The sequence below is a fragment of the Bos grunniens genome, chromosome 1, assembly GCF_055505025.1.
Source record: "Bos grunniens cultivar Pamir isolate PY7600 chromosome 1, Bosgru_T2T1.0, whole genome shotgun sequence".
Classification (NCBI taxonomy): domain Eukaryota; kingdom Metazoa; phylum Chordata; class Mammalia; order Artiodactyla; family Bovidae; genus Bos; species Bos grunniens.
Window position 1 is genome coordinate 58,913,241 of NC_141165.1, and position 17,902 is coordinate 58,931,142.

Consider the following 17,902-nt stretch of genomic DNA (forward strand, 5'->3'; position numbering starts at 1 on the left):
AGTAGTCATATAAGGCTGTAAGTCCAGCCCACATCAGTATGACCTCATCTTAATGAATTATGTCAGCAGCAGCACAATTTCAAATATGACCTCACCTTAACTAATTACATCAGCAAAGACATAATTTCCAAATGAGGTCACATTCTGAGGTACTAGAGGGAAGTACTTAAACGTGTATTTTTGGAGGACATGTTTCAATGCATGGCAAACCCTGAGAAAATGCTAGATTACCAACAAAAGATTTCTTCTTCCACTTTTTCCATTTTTTCCCTCCCTAGTGCTATGTTCTTAATATACTCAATTGTCACAGTTAAGTATTCCATGGTATAAGTTGTCCACTGAACCCCTGTTCTATAAGCTGAACCAGAAAGAGTAGGGCCTGGAAACTAATCTAGGAAAATTAGTGCTGGAGAGTGAGCAAGAAGCCCACATCAAGGAAGACAATAGCTCTGAAAGCTGCTGGGGGTTGGTGGGTCTAGGAAAAAAACTCAACACAGAAGACGCAGGAAGGATGAGGAGGTATCGTCCAAAGAGGACACTATGAACAGTGCAAAGGGGCCCTGTTGATAATTTTGTTCTGCGTTAAGGGGTAACTCTGTCTGTCCCTGGTAACTGAGGCAAAGACCACCCTCCATGGTGGATTGTAACCACCACTTCAGATTACCTCTGCTAATAATAGCACACATTAGCAGATGCTCATAATTCCCATCTATCAGAAAGTCAAGTGGTTTATTTTGTCCTCACCAAGCAGTTTTCCACAGCAAAGCCTATGCATGTATATAATACAATTTGAGCCTGGAGGGCACTTGAAAGATCTTTTATTTCAGTCCTTTAGACTCCTGTAATGTGGGAGAAAAAAAATTGTCAGTTATATTTTGGAAAGGAAATTGAAGCACTAAAACTCCTCAAAAAGATAACGAAGATAACAGTGTGTTTTCCTGAATGCAAAGGTGGGACTTTCTCAATTTAGAATTCCTGTGCTGACTAGCATCCCTAAAACTCAACAGCATGGGGAAAATGATGAAGGAAAGGCAAGCACCATTTGCCAAAGATGTGGCCAAGATAATGGTGCTGTCAGGATGAAGGTTTTGGGTCATCTACATGATGTAGAATTATTGCAGATTACCATATAATGAAAGGGAATGAAAACAATGGCGAGCCTTCCCATCAATGCTTGTCTATCATTGCCAAACTGCGACACGATGGATATGGGGCCTGGCAGGCATTAGCAGCCTTTGGAGAATATAAACTACAGGCACCGATGGAGTACATTGAGAAGCAATTTCTCTCCCAGAAGCACCAAAGCCTTTTAAGTAGTTCAGGCTTCACTGTTCACATCCAGTTGCCAAAAAGCAAATGAATTGCTTGATTTGAAAGACATTTGTTTCCCTATTTTTTTGGCAGCCAGGATGATCCCCTTGTTTTTCCCATAATCAGGCCCCACAGAACTACATGCCTGTGCACTCACAATGTAAAAGAAACAAAGCATGGTTTTCAGGTGACCGCTTTGCCTCAATCTGCTTGCAGACTGTCCCAAGGGGGCCTACGGAGCTGGCTGCTCTTCAGAATGTCAGTGTGTGGAGGAGAACACCCTGGAATGCAGTGCCAGAAATGGCAGTTGCACCTGCAAATCTGGTTACCAAGGCAACAGATGCCAGAGAGGTACAATCTGATGATAAATTTTCTTTCTTCTCTAATAACAATGCTCAGCTTTGGTTTAGCACCAGCTGATCATTAATTAGTTACTCCACCCCACACAGGTCCTTGGGAAATCAGTAAACTTTATCAATCCCCTATTTGCAGGTGAGGAATCTGAGACGGGGGCAATAAAGCCATTTAACCTTGTCTTCTTAGCCTGTGATGTTAGCTCTGTCCCCTTGCTGGCTTGAGCAAGGGAAGAAAGATCACATTGCAGAGAATCTTATCCTAAGAAGATGAGAGCTGGCCAATCACTTGTTAGAGCTGAATTAATCAAGTAAGGGCTGCTAGCTTTGAGAGTGAAAGAATAATTTTCTTTACATCTAAAGCTGGACTGTTCAAACAAATGCAATGGAAACCATAGAAACATTTTGAAAATTTTAAACATGATTATTAGTGTGCTCCTCTCTGAAATCTCTGTAAATAATTTATTTATAAATCTATAAATACAAAAGTTTGTGTGCAGCATAATTCCAATGATAAGTAACGTGTATAGATACATACGTGTAGGTGCATATAAAATTTGGAAAAAGGTATTCCAAGATGTTAGTAACGGCTTTCTCTGGATTGTGGACTCACGGAATGCTTCTCCTAAGGCATCTGCATGGCTCTCTCATTTTCTCAAAATGGATTGTGTTACCTTTTTAGTGAATCTTGTCATTACCATGCTACTCAAAATTGCAACCTGCAAGTCTCTTTGAACATCTATATTTTTCCAAAGTGCTTACCATCATCTAACATACCATATTTTCTAATTATTATTATGTCTAATGTTTATCGCCTGCACAGTTGCTGCTAGAAGCTGAGTCCCAACAAGGGAAGGGTAGTTATTTATTTACTTTTTACCAAAGTATCGCCAGACTATTAAAACAATCAGGACATATAGAGGTTACTCAATAATTACTATATTTTCTTAAATAAATATATGTGTGATTCAATAATTTTTATTCTTTTTCTCTTGTTATTATACATTATGAATTAAGCAGTTCTTACTCTTTTATCTAGGGGAAATTATCACAGTATTTATTTCCTTTTCACACATATCAGGTCTGAACATATAAGTACAGTTATCACAATTAATGGCAAGTGAACTTTTTGCCTGTGAAGTGATCCAAAGCAATCTCGTTTAAAATCAGAAGGAGATAATAGATTTGAATGGAAGCCATCATTCTATTGGGTCCACTTACAGAGGCTGGGCCTGGGGTAGAAGGTTGTCCTTGACTCTTGTATATTACACATTACCCTTACATTATCTTCTTCACAGGGTCTGCAGGGTTTGTCCAAGCTGACTGAAAGGGAATTGGGGTCTTCCAGGTTGACCTGTGGCTGTGGACCCGGTTGTGGAACTAGAGTATGTAAACAGCAATGTTCACCAAGATTTTGTAGAGATGAGGGCTTTTTATGTAGCTGGATTGTGACTGTCTAGGTAATGACGAAGAGAACTTGAGGGAACAGAAGGCTGACATTATACAAATGCATTGAACATGGTATGAGAGTGGGTCCCATTCCAATATCTAAACCTCCTTCTGCTTCAACTGATTTTAAGCCTAGAGTCAGCCCCTCATTCATTTCCCTACTAGAGAAGTTGTGCCCTAGAAGTCAACACATGGGAGATAATATCATATATACACACCTGGGTAAATTTAATTTATTCTGATAACATTTTCTCAAAGCAACTGCTGAATACACTATATTGGAAAATGCTTTTGAGATTCCCACTGTGAAGGAAAATGAGTTGAAAGTATATGTAAATCAGCAAAATAGAGAGGTCACCATAGTCTCAGGAAAACATATTATTTTTTAATCAGATAACTTTGTCCAATTCTGATATTTTTGTCTAACCACAAAATGAAATTATGACTCAGACTGGAGCGGGTGAACAGGATCACCATGATTGGCAGCTAAAATCAAGGCAAGAAAAGCTCTCCAAGTGTTGTTCATGATGAAAATCAGGCCTGTTGTTCTTCTTTCTCTTTTTTCAAAGAGTGAAGTAGCCCAAGTGCTCCTAGAGCCAAGCATATCTTTAAAAATCTTGACTCCAGACCTGTGTCTAGATTGCAGATGAATACTTAATTAAAGACTGCAAATTGTTTCAATGGCACTAATGAACAGTGCTATCCATAATCAGCACCAGGCCTTATTTAGCCCATCAGTGATGACTTTTAAGAGCAGTAGAGCTGGTTTCTACACTAATCTGTGAAATAGCAAAAAAGAGAGAGAGGGAGGAAAAAAAAAACTAACATCTTTGCCTTGCATTGATTAGTTTGTAGCCTGGGGTATTTTGGACCCCAGGTGCAGACAGACTTGACTATGGAGGACTCTGGCCCAGAAGTCTCTTGAGTCTCTCTAAAGAGGCCTGTTCTGCCTTTGTGTCACCGTTAAAAGGACCAATTTTTCTTGGACTAGTTCCATATTGATGAACTTGAAATTTTGAACACTGATGGAACCCTAAGAGCCGGTTAACTGACATGAAAAGTGCTGAGTACTAGTAGTATCATCACGGAAGTTGGGTGTAGTGACTGAGAACACCAATTTCACAAACCAGTTCTGGATTCCAGTACTGACTTTGCTACTCATTAACCGTGACCCAGAATAAGTCACTTAACCTCTCCAAGTCTTAGTTTCTTATGTAAGTGGAGATAAAGTTGCTATGTCATATAGGGATTTTTATGAAAATGTCAGCTAATTTATGTAAAATGCTTGGCACAGAAGAAGTGATCAATAGATAATAGCTAAGAATGGTATGACCCTAAAATAATTAATAATTCTGTTATTCAGAAGCTCTGCCCAAGACTCGAAGATACTTCACAGCCAAATTTGGTTTTATGTAGCTTTCTATAATTATCACATGTTTAAGAAAGTCTCACTGTTTTCCCTGTGTTAAAAGCATGCTTTCTACCAGGTTTCAAATTCCAGTGGTTTCAGTGGAGACTGAAACCTCTAACTGAGCCCTCAGTAGTCCCTGAAGTATTAGCCATCCTTTTCTAGTTCAAGAACATTCAAAAAAGCAGCACAAGTCTCTCTGTCTCCCCTTTATACATTGCACACTCTTATAAAATACAGAAATTACAAACCTCTGGAATGATTATTCTGGCTTAGAAAATAAGCAAAGACTGGGAAAAGAGGGTTCAGGTGGAACAAATCCCAAGCACCACACCTTCCAAGCTTCCTTTATAAATTACATCTCATTTCAGATTTTGTTCTGTGCAACTGCCTCCAAAAATATACATCAAAATTGCTTCCATTGTTCCTGTCTGAAAAACCACATTTTTAGCAAAAAGCCAACCTCTGTATGTGTGTTTCCAAAGTGACAAGATATGGCCTCATGTTGATTTCTTCATGGAATATTTTGGAAGTGTGATAAATCCTTAGGGGCTACTCTGAATGTTTCTTTCTTTGCAGCTCAGTCACACACACACACACACACACACACACATTTTCCTACTCACTTAGGCAACAGCAGAAATCCGGGACCACATTGAGATTTATTACAAGGTGGTAATAAATAGCTCCTTTCTTTCTTTCTCGTTTTATTTTACAAGCCTGCCCTGATGGCCTCTGGGGATCAGCATGCCAATTCTTCTGTGGACCCTGTGAGAATGGAGGTCAGTGCAACAAAGAAACTGGAAACTGTGACTGTCTTCCTGGTTACATGGGAAAAGCCTGTACCCTATGTAAGTTATTAACCTAGACTAGATGACCAACAAAGTTATTAAAGTTGATAGCTTTATAAATGCTTTTTCAAAACTGCTCTGTGAGCTACAGTGTAAGAGTGTATGTTTTAATTATCTGTTGTATAAAAAAAACCTCAATACTTGGTAACAAATCCTGCCAAAACCAACTTTTAATTTGATTCTTTGGATTGATAAGATGATTCTCCCTCTTGTCTCACCTGCAGTCACTGGTGGCTGCTTCTAGCTAGTAGGTCAGCTGGAATCAGGGATATCCAGCCTTTTCTGTACATAGCATTTCCACAAGGTTACCTTGGTTGTTGTTCCGTTGCTAAATCATGTCTGACTCTTTTCGAGCCCATGGGCTACAGCCTGCCAGGCCTTCTGCTCCCTCACTATCTCCTGGAGTTTGCCCAAGTTCATGTCCATTGAGTCAGTGATGCCATTCAACTGTCTCATCCTCTGTTGCCCCCTTCTCCTGCCCTCAGTCTTTCCCAGCATTAGGGTCTTTTCCAATGAGTCACCTCTTTGCATCAGGTGGCCGAAGTACTAGAGCTTCAGCTTCAGCATCAGTCCTTCCATTGAGGATTCAGGGTTGATTCCCTTTAAGATAGACTGGTTTGATCTCCTTGCTGTCCAAGTGACTCTCAAGAGTCTTCTCCAACAGCACAGTTCAAAGGCATCTATTCTTTAGCCCTCAGTCTTCTTTGTGGTCAACGTTCATATCCGTACATGACTGCTGGAAGTTAGCTTGGGCTTCCTCAAAGCATCACAGCCTTAAGACAGCAATCTAAGAAAGAGCATCCAAAGGTGGAAAAGCAGAAACTACAATGTCTCCAAAAGCCTACCTTTGGAAGCCACACATTGTTACTTCTGCCACTTTCTGTTAGTTAAAGTAAGTCATAAGGACAGCCAGATTCAAGGGGAGGAGAAAGAGATTCTACTTCCTGATGAGAGGGGTAGTAAAATCTCATTGCAAAAGACCTGCAAGCTAGGAGATATTTGGAACCCATCTATCATAGCATACTATTTAAAGTTATACTGAAAGGCACTTTAAAAATCTGCTAGACTGTATTTCTCATTCTTGTCAGAGTGGGAACAGATTAGAGACAGATAAAAAGTGATTAGTCAAACTGAAGCTGCTTCAAAGAGTGTGTAGCACTACTACTTTGCTATCTCCTTTTCTGCTTGTAATTCTTGCATAACCTCTGTTAACCCTGCCTGTATTGCCTTCTCTACTCCATCCACCATGAAACAGTTACTTGAAAACTTGAGAAAAGCTGTGGGCTGTATGGTAACAATGGTATTTTTACATTACTATTTCAAATGTTTCTGATCAAGGTTAGCAGAAGTCTAATGTTTGGATTGTCTATGATAATATGAGATGTGAACATTGATCTGAATTAGCTGCTAGTGCTTAGAATTTTCTATAAAGCAGCAAGCAAATAAAAGCAGAAACTTAAATGTAAATATAAGGTGTAACAGTAGGGTAGTATTTAGCACTTAGCTAATCATCTGATCATTTGGGAAAATGCATGACTGCCCCAAGGATAACCCTCAAGCAAGAGTGATAGAACAAGGTTGTTGCCTGATGATTTTTCTGGATATAACTAGATCATTCGTACTTTAGGACTGTCATTCTGGCACTGTTGACAGCCTTTCAAAAGGTATAAATTTTGCTAGTGCAGCAGTTGGCTATCCCTAGCCTACTTGTTTCCTTAAAAAAAAAGCTTAAAGGTAATAATTTACATATTCAAAAGGTAGTAACTTGCTATTTCCAAAGTGAAGTTGACATTTTCTCTTGCCTAACTCAATTTTAATGAAATAATTATTAAGCACATAGTGATATATCTGTTTCAATTGTCAGGTGATATAAATAGAGTATTTAGAAACAAGGAGAGAGAAAGATAAACTGTTCATTCTTTACTTAATAGTCATGTTACAACTGTCTTCCATTTGAAGATTTCAAAACCAAGGAGAATATATTATGAAAGTCCCAAGAGATTTTTAGGTGACAATTCTAACTTTATTGGCAATCTGATACATAAGATAATACATTGATTTGGATAGGCAAAAATATCCCCCAACTTCTAGACCAGTTCAATTTTAATGTTATATGCTATTATCTGATTTTACACACACAGATAGAAACACAAATTATATAGTAATCCTAATAGGATATTTAGGAAAATGAATGAAACCAAAGCATAGGACTCATTAAAAATGCTTCATGTACTCCACAAGAAATGTGTGTGGCATTTAAAAAAGGGGTTTATGTTTGAAGAAACGCATATATATTTTTATAAATACTCTGAAAATGGTGCTTACAGAATTTTAAAACTTAGTTATTCTGCATAATGAACTGTAAAAATACTTGTAGACTATACAAGGTAATATGTTTTAGAGGTAGTAGAGACAAAAAAGCAGTTCTAAAGATATTGGCTTTATATAAATTCAAATTATTAGAAATTATAAATACAAATACTTGGGCAAAATAATTCCTTTTTAAAAGTGTTGCTTTCACTGTGTGAGAAAACTCTCTGGATTGTGGTAGACTATACATTTTCTTTCTTCTTGATAGACAGTATCAGGGTTGGTGACGGTTATGGTTGAATAGACACTCATACCCTTGATGAGAATGTACCATCTCTATGAAGGTTTAGTCTCATATATCAGGCCTGTTACCAAATAATCTCAGAAGTGATCCCAGCTTTTTCTTTATCCCAGTATTATTTCTACTAACTAAAGTACAAAATAAAAGTAACCTACATAGCCACCCAGAACAAGAATGAGCAAGCAAATCCTATAACACATCAATGGGCTATTCTGAGGCCATTAAGATTCATGTTTTGGATGAATGTGTAACATCAGGAGAATTGACACTAAATGTACATTAAATACATTTAATGTATTTTCTCTATAAATATATAGAGCATTTGTAAATTTGTAAAAACCTGTACACATGTATGTGTGTGGGAAATTGTAGTAGAAAGGAAAGCAGTTGTTAACAATGGCCATCTCTAAGGACTATTAGTGAATATTTTTCTCCTTTTTACATTTCTGCCTTTCCCATATGTACTTCTTAACTATTTTTCCCCTTTACAAGGGAGAAAATATATCATCTTCAGACCAATCACACACTAAACACGTAAGATAATTGTCTATTCTTAAAGTATCATCTGGTGGTCTTAACTGTTCCCATATAGTGAAGATGTGTGTTCTTCAGTCCAATTGATCTTGTTGCTCTTTAAGATTGTTTTCTCCTGTTTCAGATGAGCTGGATATTGAGCATAACTTGACAATACCACTAAAATGCTTTAAGAAAGTAGTAAATGTTTCCTCTGGACACTTCACTTCCCTTTTTTCAGAAATCCCATATTCCTTTCCCTTAGTCATTGTTATTACTTCTCTAAATTCTGCCATGATTTCTTATGCGTGTTTACAAAATAGACCCCTTCACTATGAAGAAGAGAAAATTAGAAGAGAATAAGGGAGAAGATACTGAAAGGGGATGTGTATGTATGTGTGTGTGCTTGGTCTTGGTCGTGTCCAGCTCTTTGCAACTCCATGGACTGTAGCCTACCAGACTCCTTTGTCCGTGGGACTTTTTAGGCAAGAATACTTTTGTGGGTTGCCATTTCCTACTCCAAGGGATCTTCTCAACCATGGATCAACCTGCGTCTCTGTCATCTCCTGCACTGGCATCACTGTGCCACCTGGAAAGCCCCAGGTAGGGAGATAGCAATTCCAAATACAACTTTTAAACATATGATCAAACAAGTTTTAAACATTATATGATCAACTATCATGAAATGATGATTCATCATGAGGTGATGATGGTCAAAATCATTAAGTGCCATGAAAACCCTAATAAACACAGCTGTGAACCTTCTGTAAACAAATTGATAAATGTTTAACTACTGATTCTCTGAAATATAAAAACCCTGTTTTGGTTCATTTGACAATTTCCTGTGTAATATTCCCACCAAGGCAATTTCAAGCAACCAATATGACATCAACTGTCTCAGAAAATTCCCCAAAATTTAATAGGTTGCAAATTAACCACTGGCTTTCCAAGCTGGTATTAACAGCTCCAGTATACCAGTGGCTGGCAAATAATTGTAGCCTGAAAACTTAAAAATCTGAAAGTGAAAGTGAAAGTCGCTCAGTGGTATCTGACTCTTTGTGACTCAATGGAATTCTCCAGGCCAGAATACTGGAGTGGGTAGGTAGCCTTTCCCTTCTCCAGGGGATCTTCCTAAACCAGGGATGAAACCCAGGTTTCCTGCATTGCAGGCAGATTCTTTACCAGCTGAGCTACAAGGGAAGCCCAAGAATGCTGGAGTGGGTGGCCTATCCCTTCTCCACTGGAGAAATCTGAATGATTTCTTAATCTTTACTTTCTGTTTTGATATTAAGAATTCGTAACTTTTCAGGTGTTCATTTTTCCTGTTTCTAAGCAGGTGACTAAGTTGACATTTGGGTTGAATTAAATTAACCAACAAATAGCTTCAACCAACCAAAAATTTGCTATCAGGCTACTCTTTTTTTTTTTTGGAATAAAAATTAATTATTTAGCTTAATTGATTTGAGATTCAAAAAATAGACTAAAAATCATTGCATTGCTTTATGTGTAAATTCATACCCCTTATCCTTTTTCTCTCAGTTCACGTAACTGGAATATTAACTCAGATCATGAGGAAACAAGTGGTCCCTCCAACAATCACTAAGCTGTTTTCCATCTTCCTGTAACATACCTACCCTAAACTAGGGCTAGCATCTCCTAAAAAAGACAATTATCTAAGATAGAAAAAAGAACACTTGTAAAGTGAAATAAGATAAAACAAACAAAAAACTATTAGAACAGTTTTGAGTGTTAAGCATCACCAGGCACAAAGAGGTGAGGTGCGATAATATACTTCCAACCTCTCTGAAGCAATCCTCAATTTGATTTTTAAAGTTGCTATAAAATAAATTGTATTTAAATAATACATTTCCCATCCTTCCCAGCAGTGAGATGCATATCCTTTACCAATCTGCTTCTCGGCAGGCGGTCCAGCCTGATGAAGTATCAGCAAAATGTCAGCTCCCACAGAGAGGTGCAACAAGAGGCAACACTAAAGCAGTGACAGGCCTTTCAAAAAGCTATTGTGCAAATTCAGTTTTAAAATAGGGATGTGGCTGAGGGCTGACGGGTATGTCATTACCAATGCGTTCATCTCCCCATCGTCTATGGGAACGGAAGAGAGTCACAGTGCAGTGATAGAAGAGCTTTACGTTGAAGAGTGGTGGGTCCCGGGGCTGCTCTTTCTCCTGCTTTTATCAACATCCATAATGTCTCAGTTAGATCTTTTTAAAAACATTCAAACTCTTGTAAATTTATAACCTTCAACAAATTACTGATGCCTTACAAAATTCCATAGAGTTTTAAGCCCATCATAATTTGCCTATTCTCACCTGTATCCCATATACATTTGTCATTCTCCCAAGCACATGTGCTTTTAAAATATGGTGCTGTTATTCATTGTTTTTCCCCTAAATAATTTTTTCTTCCTTCATTTTTGTTGCCTGTTAAAATACTTCAGGGATTTTTATTTTTCAGTATGTGTAAACAAACAAACAAAACCACTAAACCCTTTCATTGCCCTATGTAGCATTGCCCATCATAGTATATTATAAGTGTCTGTTTATACATGATTAAAATGATCATTCATTTTTTGTATTCCCCAGGTCTTGGTTTACAAGGGATGCTCATTAAAAATTTTCTAGATTCAATTAAAGAACATTCTTGAAACTCAGTAGAGCAGTTTGGAATTAAAGTTTCATAGAAATAATCCATCAAGTCAAAAATAGACATGAGAAACAGAGTTTATGAAACTGAAAAAAATGTAACTAGCCTAAATAAACCAGATTGAATTGCTAGAACTTTTAAGATAACAGTAGTGGTGCAAGGAGAAGGAAAGCTTTTTCCAGGCACCATAGCTTTGTTGATGCTCCATTTCTGAAGGAACTTTTCAGAAGATTTTTTCAAAGGCTTTAATGACTAATAACACCAAACACCATTGAAGATTTTTGTGGTTCTTTGCTTCTTCTCAAGACTTTAGATTTATGCTTTTCTGTACTCACCTCCAGTGTATGCAATCATTTCTTCTGAATATAACAGAGCCACATTAGAATAGTGAATAAATGTCTGTGGCTTTTAGTTTTTATAAACAAAAGGGATTTAACTAAATAATATACAATATATAATATCTATGTAATAATATATAATCCAATATGTAGTAACACTGTATAGTAACTATAGGTATATGCTGTACAATGATAATAAATTGCTCCAAGCTCATGCTAGTTGAGTGCCATTTGTATGTTCACTGTATACATCTTTTTCATCAAGGTATGTGTGTGTGTGTATGTGCGTATACTCAGACATGTCTGATCCTTTGTGACCCATGGACTGTAGCCTGCCAGTCTCCTCTGGCTATAACATTTTCCAGGCAAGAATACTGGAGCCAGTTGCCATTTCCTACTCCAGGGAATCTTTCCAAAGCAGGGATCAAACCTGCATCTCCTGTGTCTTCTACATTAGCAGGGAGATTCTTTACCACTGATCTACCTGGGAAGCAATATCCCTATTTTATGAATGAGGAAGCTAACTCTAGGAAGAATTAGGTAACTTGTCAGGAGTTATGTAGTTAGTAACTGAGGACTAGATAAACAATAAAGTCCATGCAAATGCTATGTATAAGGTGAGACTATAGGTATTGATATTAAATAGTGTAGCTGCCTGCTTGTAAAAATTTAAAGAAAATAGAGAAAAATTATGAAAAACCTAAGAAGTCAGGAAGTTTCATTAAGGTTGTCCTTCCTTTTTTTTGGCCTCATATTTGTAGGTTGACAGACATAGCCAAGAGCACTGTTGAAATATCAAGTGCCATAGGAGCCTATGCTCAATTTAACAACGGAGGCAGGATGTTTTTTGTTTGTCTGTATGCAGCATGTCCAACTTATTTCCACAACCTAAGCTGCCTGCTGTACCACATCAGTAATGATAGTTCTCAGCAGGACCTTGATACCAGCCGGTGTATCTGCCTGTCCAACTGGACTGAGCCTGCTGACAGAAGCTGTAAATCAGAAGCAGATTATAAGTCCTGTTCATCATCTAACATAAATAATGACCCAAAGAATTTTCTTTGCATTTTGCACTTGCTGAGTGGTCTCACAGTTTTTCTGTTTTTATAGATCTGCCCACTCTAAACAGTGTTTAAAATTCTCTTTGTGTGTTGGTAAATATAGCTGGCTAGTTGTTTACCGTAATCCATGATTACACTTGCTGCTTGCTTCCAGAGCCCTAAATTGAATATCTGGCAGAGCACAAAATAAATTCTTATTTCTACACAGTGAGTCATCAAAAAGTTCTACTTTCCAGTACACACACCTTTCATATATGTAGATACACAGACCCTTTGTGTCTTATTAGTTTTGTTTGTGGTCACTGTGTTTTGGAATTTTTTATCTACTATGACTGAATATTTAGTTTTACTTGTTGAACATGTACTCATTCTAGTACTATAATTTTTTAGTGTTTAAATATAAGGACTAGTATGACATGAAGTGGAGAAGGCAATGGCACCCCACTCTAGTACTCTTGCCTGGCAAATCCCCTGGACAGAGGAGCCAGGTAGGCTGCAGTCCATGGGGTCGTTAAAAGTCGGACACGACTGAGTGACTTCACTTTCACTTTTCACTTTCATGCATTGGAGAAGGAAATGGCAACCCACTCCAGTGTTCTTGCCTGGAGAATCCCAGGGACGGGGGACCCTGGTGGGCTGCCGTCTATGGTGTTGCACAGAGTCAGACACAACTGAAGCGACTTAGCAGCAGCAGCAGCAGCATGACATAAAGAACACTTTATGTTCTAATTTGGTTTGAAGTATGAAAGTGTCCAGATGCCATTATTTCCTTCATAAGCAAAAAACTTGTGAGTCCTGACCTTATATCTTCTCTACTTGCAATAGATGTGTACTTATTTTGCCTTAGTTTTCTCATCCATAAAGTGAGACTAACAAAAGACCCAACTCACTAGATTCTTAAGGATTAAATAGATTAATACCTATCATACCTTTAGAAGGCCATTCAGCACAGAGCTAAAATAATCACGATGGTGTGATCACTGACCTAGAGCCAGACATCCTGGAATGTGGAGTCAAGTGGGCCTTAGGAAGCATCACTATGAACAAAGCTAGTGGAGGTGATGGAATCCAGTTTGGCTATTTCCAATCCTGAAAGATGATGCTGTGAAAGTACTGCACTCAATATGCCAGCAAATTTGGAAAACTCAGCAGTCGCCACAGGACTGGAAAAGGTCACTTTTCATTCCAATCCCAAAGAAAGGAAATGCCAAAGAATGCTCAAACTACCGCACAATTGCACTCATCTCACACGCTAGTAAAGTAATGCTCAAAATTCTCCAAGCCAGGCTTCAGCAGTATGTGAACCGTGAACTTCCAGATGTTCAAGCTAGTTTTAGAAAAGGCAGAGGAACCAGAGATCAAATTGCCAACATCCGCTGGATCATCGAAAAAGCTAGAGTTCCAGAAAAACATCTATTTCTGCTTATTGACTATGCCAAAGCCTTTGACTGTGTGGATCACAATAAACTGTGGAAAATTCTGAAAGAGATGGGAATACCAGACCACCTGACCTGCCTCTTGAGAAATTTGTATGCAGGTCAGGAAGCAACAGTTAGAACTGGACATGGAACAGACTGGTTCCAAATAAGAAAAGGAGTATGTCGAGGCTGTATATTGTCACCCTGCTTATTTAACTTATATGCAGAGTACATCATGAGAACCACTGAGCTGGAGGAAGCACAAGCTGGAATCAAGCTTGCTGGGAGAAATATCAATCACCTCAGATATGCAGATGACACCACCCTTAGGCAGAAAGTGAAGAGGAACTCAAAAGCCTCTTGATGAAAGTGAAAGAGGAGAGTGAAAAAGTTGGCTTAAAGCTCAACATTCAGAAAACTAAGATCATGGCATCTGGTCCCATCACTTCATGGCAAATAGATGGGGAACAGTGGCTGACTTTATTTTTCTGGGCTCCAAAATCACTGCAGATGGTGATTGAGGCCATGAAATTAAAAGATGCTTACTCCTTGGAAGGAAAGTTATGACCAACCTAAACAACATATTCAAAAGCAGAGACATTAGTTTGCCAACAAAGGTCCATCTAGTCAAGGCTATTGTTTTTCCTGTGGTCATGTGTGGATGTGAGAGTTGGACTATAAAGAAAGCTGAATGCTGAAGAATTGATGCTTTTGAACTGTGGTGTTGGAGAAGACTCTTGAGAGTCCCTTGGACTGCAAGGAGATCCAACCAGTCCATCCTAAAGGAGATCAGTCCTGGGTATTCATTGGAAGGACTGATGTTGAAGCTGAAACTCCAGTACTTTGGCCACCTGATGCGAAGAGCTGACTCATTGGAAAAGGTCCTGATGCTGGGAAAGATTGAGGGCAGGAGGAGAAGGGGACGACAGAGGACGAAACGGTTGGATGGCATCACCGACTCAATGGACATGGGTTTGGGTGGGCTCCATGAGTTGGTGATGGACAGGGAGGCCTGGCGTGCTACAGTTCATGGATTCTCAAAGAGTCGGACAGGACTGAGCAACTTAACTGAACTGAACTGAACAGGATTAGTTAGTGAGGGTGTTAAGACTGGAACTCAAGTAGCAAGTTTTAGTGAATAGATATGGAAAATGAAAATTTGACCATTGAAAATTATTTGGTGTATATAGTTTGAAATATGCTGAATGACACATATGTGAACAATTACTTGTTGGAAAGTCAGATCCTAAAAACCTAAAGGAGAAATCAGAACTAGTAGGTAGAGGTGTGAACCATCAGCATAGATGATTTGGGCGAGATAACTAAGGAGAAGACACTAAAGGGGAAAGCCAAGAAGACTATGAGAGAAATTTGCTAAATTCCCTACATTCAGGGGGATCTAGAGAAAGGGACAGAGAAGGCAATGGCACCCCACTCCAGTACTTTTGCCTAGAAAAATCCCATGGACGGAGGAGCCTGGTAGGCTGCAGTCCATGGGGTCGGGAAGAGTCGGACACGACTGAGCGACTTCACTTTCACTTTTCACTTTCATGCATTGGAGAAGGAAATGGCATCCCACTCCAGTGTTCTTGCCTGGAGAATCCCAGGGACGGGGCAGCCTGGTGGGCTGCCGTCTATGGGGTCGCACAGAGTCAGACACGACTGAAGCAACTTAGCAGCAGCAGCAGCAGCAGACAAAGTGAAACCGACAAGTGAGATAAAGATTTACTTAGAGCAGATGTTACAAACTGGCAGCCTTAGAGCTGAATTTGACTTGCAGATGTATTTTGAATGGCAGGCAAACTCCATTTTAAAATATGTGATTCAATATTTTAAAAAATCAGATGTAGGAACTCTGGACACATCTTCCTGTATGGGAACAAACAGTTAGATTTGATCAGTTCACACCTCTTTATTGGAGGGCAAGCCCTCTCCTATTGGTCCTGGGCCCACAGCTCTGTGGGAATTAACCCACAGGGATTCTACCACTTTCTTCTGGGGGCAGGACCTGTGTTTGTGACTCCTGCTTTAAAAAGATGGAAATAGGTGGAAAAGAAATAGAATGACCCAGATATAATTCCAGAGAAAGATGACTTTCAAGAAGAAAAGGATAATCACTGATTTATATACATTCAAAAAAGAAAAGAAAAAAAAATAGAAGGCAACTTCAGGATTTGTGATTTAGGACTTGGTAATTAAAAAAAAAAAAAAACATGAAATATCAATTTAATTTAGGATTAAAATTGAATGGTAAACAAGTAAATTAAAATAGCATCCCAGGAAGCTTGACAATGAAGGAAACAAAATGTTTAACTCACTTTGTTCTCTATCAACAAAATGTTTAAAATTGTCTTGCCTCTTCAAGGATACATTATCCCTTCTGACCATCAACATACATCATTTTCTGTTGATGGATCTGATTCATTCTTGGTCCCTCTCACTCCTGAAGGTCAGGTCCAGTGTAGTCATGATGGAAAAGATTCAGAATCCCTGAGAATTATTAATGTTGAAATGAATCAAATACCTGGATATTTGCTCTCATGTGAAGCATGCAAAGAGTATATTTAAATGATTCTGCTGATATGTATTTGGAAAAATATGTAACTTTTAAAACTCATTGAATTTTTCTATTGTTGAGTTTTAACTTCTCCCTCTTCCTTCCTTACATACACATACACACACACACACACACACACAATTTATATCATATATACTGAGACACAGTTTTTTCACATTTTAACATCTCTAAAATTAGGTAGTATCTTATAAACTGATAGCACAACAATATATAATTATATCATAACTTTCTAACATAGTCTATTCTCTAAGTACACGTTGAAGGCAAGTGTCTTTTACTATATTATGAATAATTTCCATCTTCTGGGCCCAAAAGGAGATAGAACATAGAGGGAAAAATCTAATGAAATCTGTGTATTAATTTTCAAGCAGTTTGAAGTGACTCAGTTGTAAATGCCTGATGGGTCATAATAGCTCTTTGCAAGTTGGAATAAAAAACTGCCTATTGACTTCAGAAACAATAGTGATGCACAGGCTGGGAGATATCTGAATTTTTTTTTCTGTATTAAAAATGATAGGCCCAAGAAACTAAAGAAAAGAAATTGTCCTATTTTAAGATACTGTCGATCTCACTGTGTTCTTGTGCCATCATTAATCAATGGTCTGAGTGTAGAGAAGAAAGGGAAGGAAGCTTGGCAGACAATGAAATGTGTCTCACTTCAGCACAGCAGCAAGGAGCTCAGACTTCCTGGACAAGCCTACCTTTGTGAGAGGCTCCACATAACTAGTGTTTTGCAAGCTCAGTCTGAAATTTTGTAAATCTTGAGGCGGAAGTTCTGTAGTATCACTGAAATTGCCTATGTATTGGCTATTACTAGCAAATTATGGGAGAAGGCAATGGCACCCCACTCCAATATTATTGCCTGGAAAATCTCATGGCCGGAGGAGCCTAGAGGACTACAGTCCATGGGTCGCTAAGAGTCGGACACGACTGAGCAACTTCACTTTCAGTTTTCACTTTCATGCATTGGAGAAGGAAATGGCAACACACTCCAGTGTTCTTGCCTGGAGAATCCCAGGAACAGGGGAGCCTGGTGGGCTGCCGTCTATGGGGTCGCACAGAGTCAGACACAACTGAAGCAACTTAGCAGCAGCAGCAAATTATATTTCCTTATATTATAGAATTGTGAAATATCTCCATTGTATATTTCAACTCTGTGTTGCTAAATTTACATTTAAACTTAAGAGAATGCAAAGTGATAGTGCTAGCCATACCCATGTATAGTATACACAGAAGTGTGCATTTTGCAGAGAATGTCTATAATTTAAACTATGTGGTCCAGCAGTCTGATGTATTTTAATAATCATCTCATCATAAAAGTTGTTTAGCACTTTATGCTTTACAAAG

General features: G+C 38.4%; 1 protein-coding gene across 1 annotated transcript in view; it reads left to right on the forward strand.

Annotated features, from left to right (window-relative positions):
• LOC147379488 (uncharacterized) overlaps positions 1-17,902 on the forward strand; it is a 687,768-nt gene that overhangs the window by 588,809 nt on the left and 81,057 nt on the right. The window contains exons 17-18 of the mRNA XM_086415322.1: positions 1,528-1,662; positions 5,241-5,372. Of these exons, the coding sequence (XP_086271448.1) occupies positions 1,528-1,662; positions 5,241-5,372 (267 nt within the window). The remainder of the gene's footprint in view (positions 1-1,527; positions 1,663-5,240; positions 5,373-17,902) is intronic.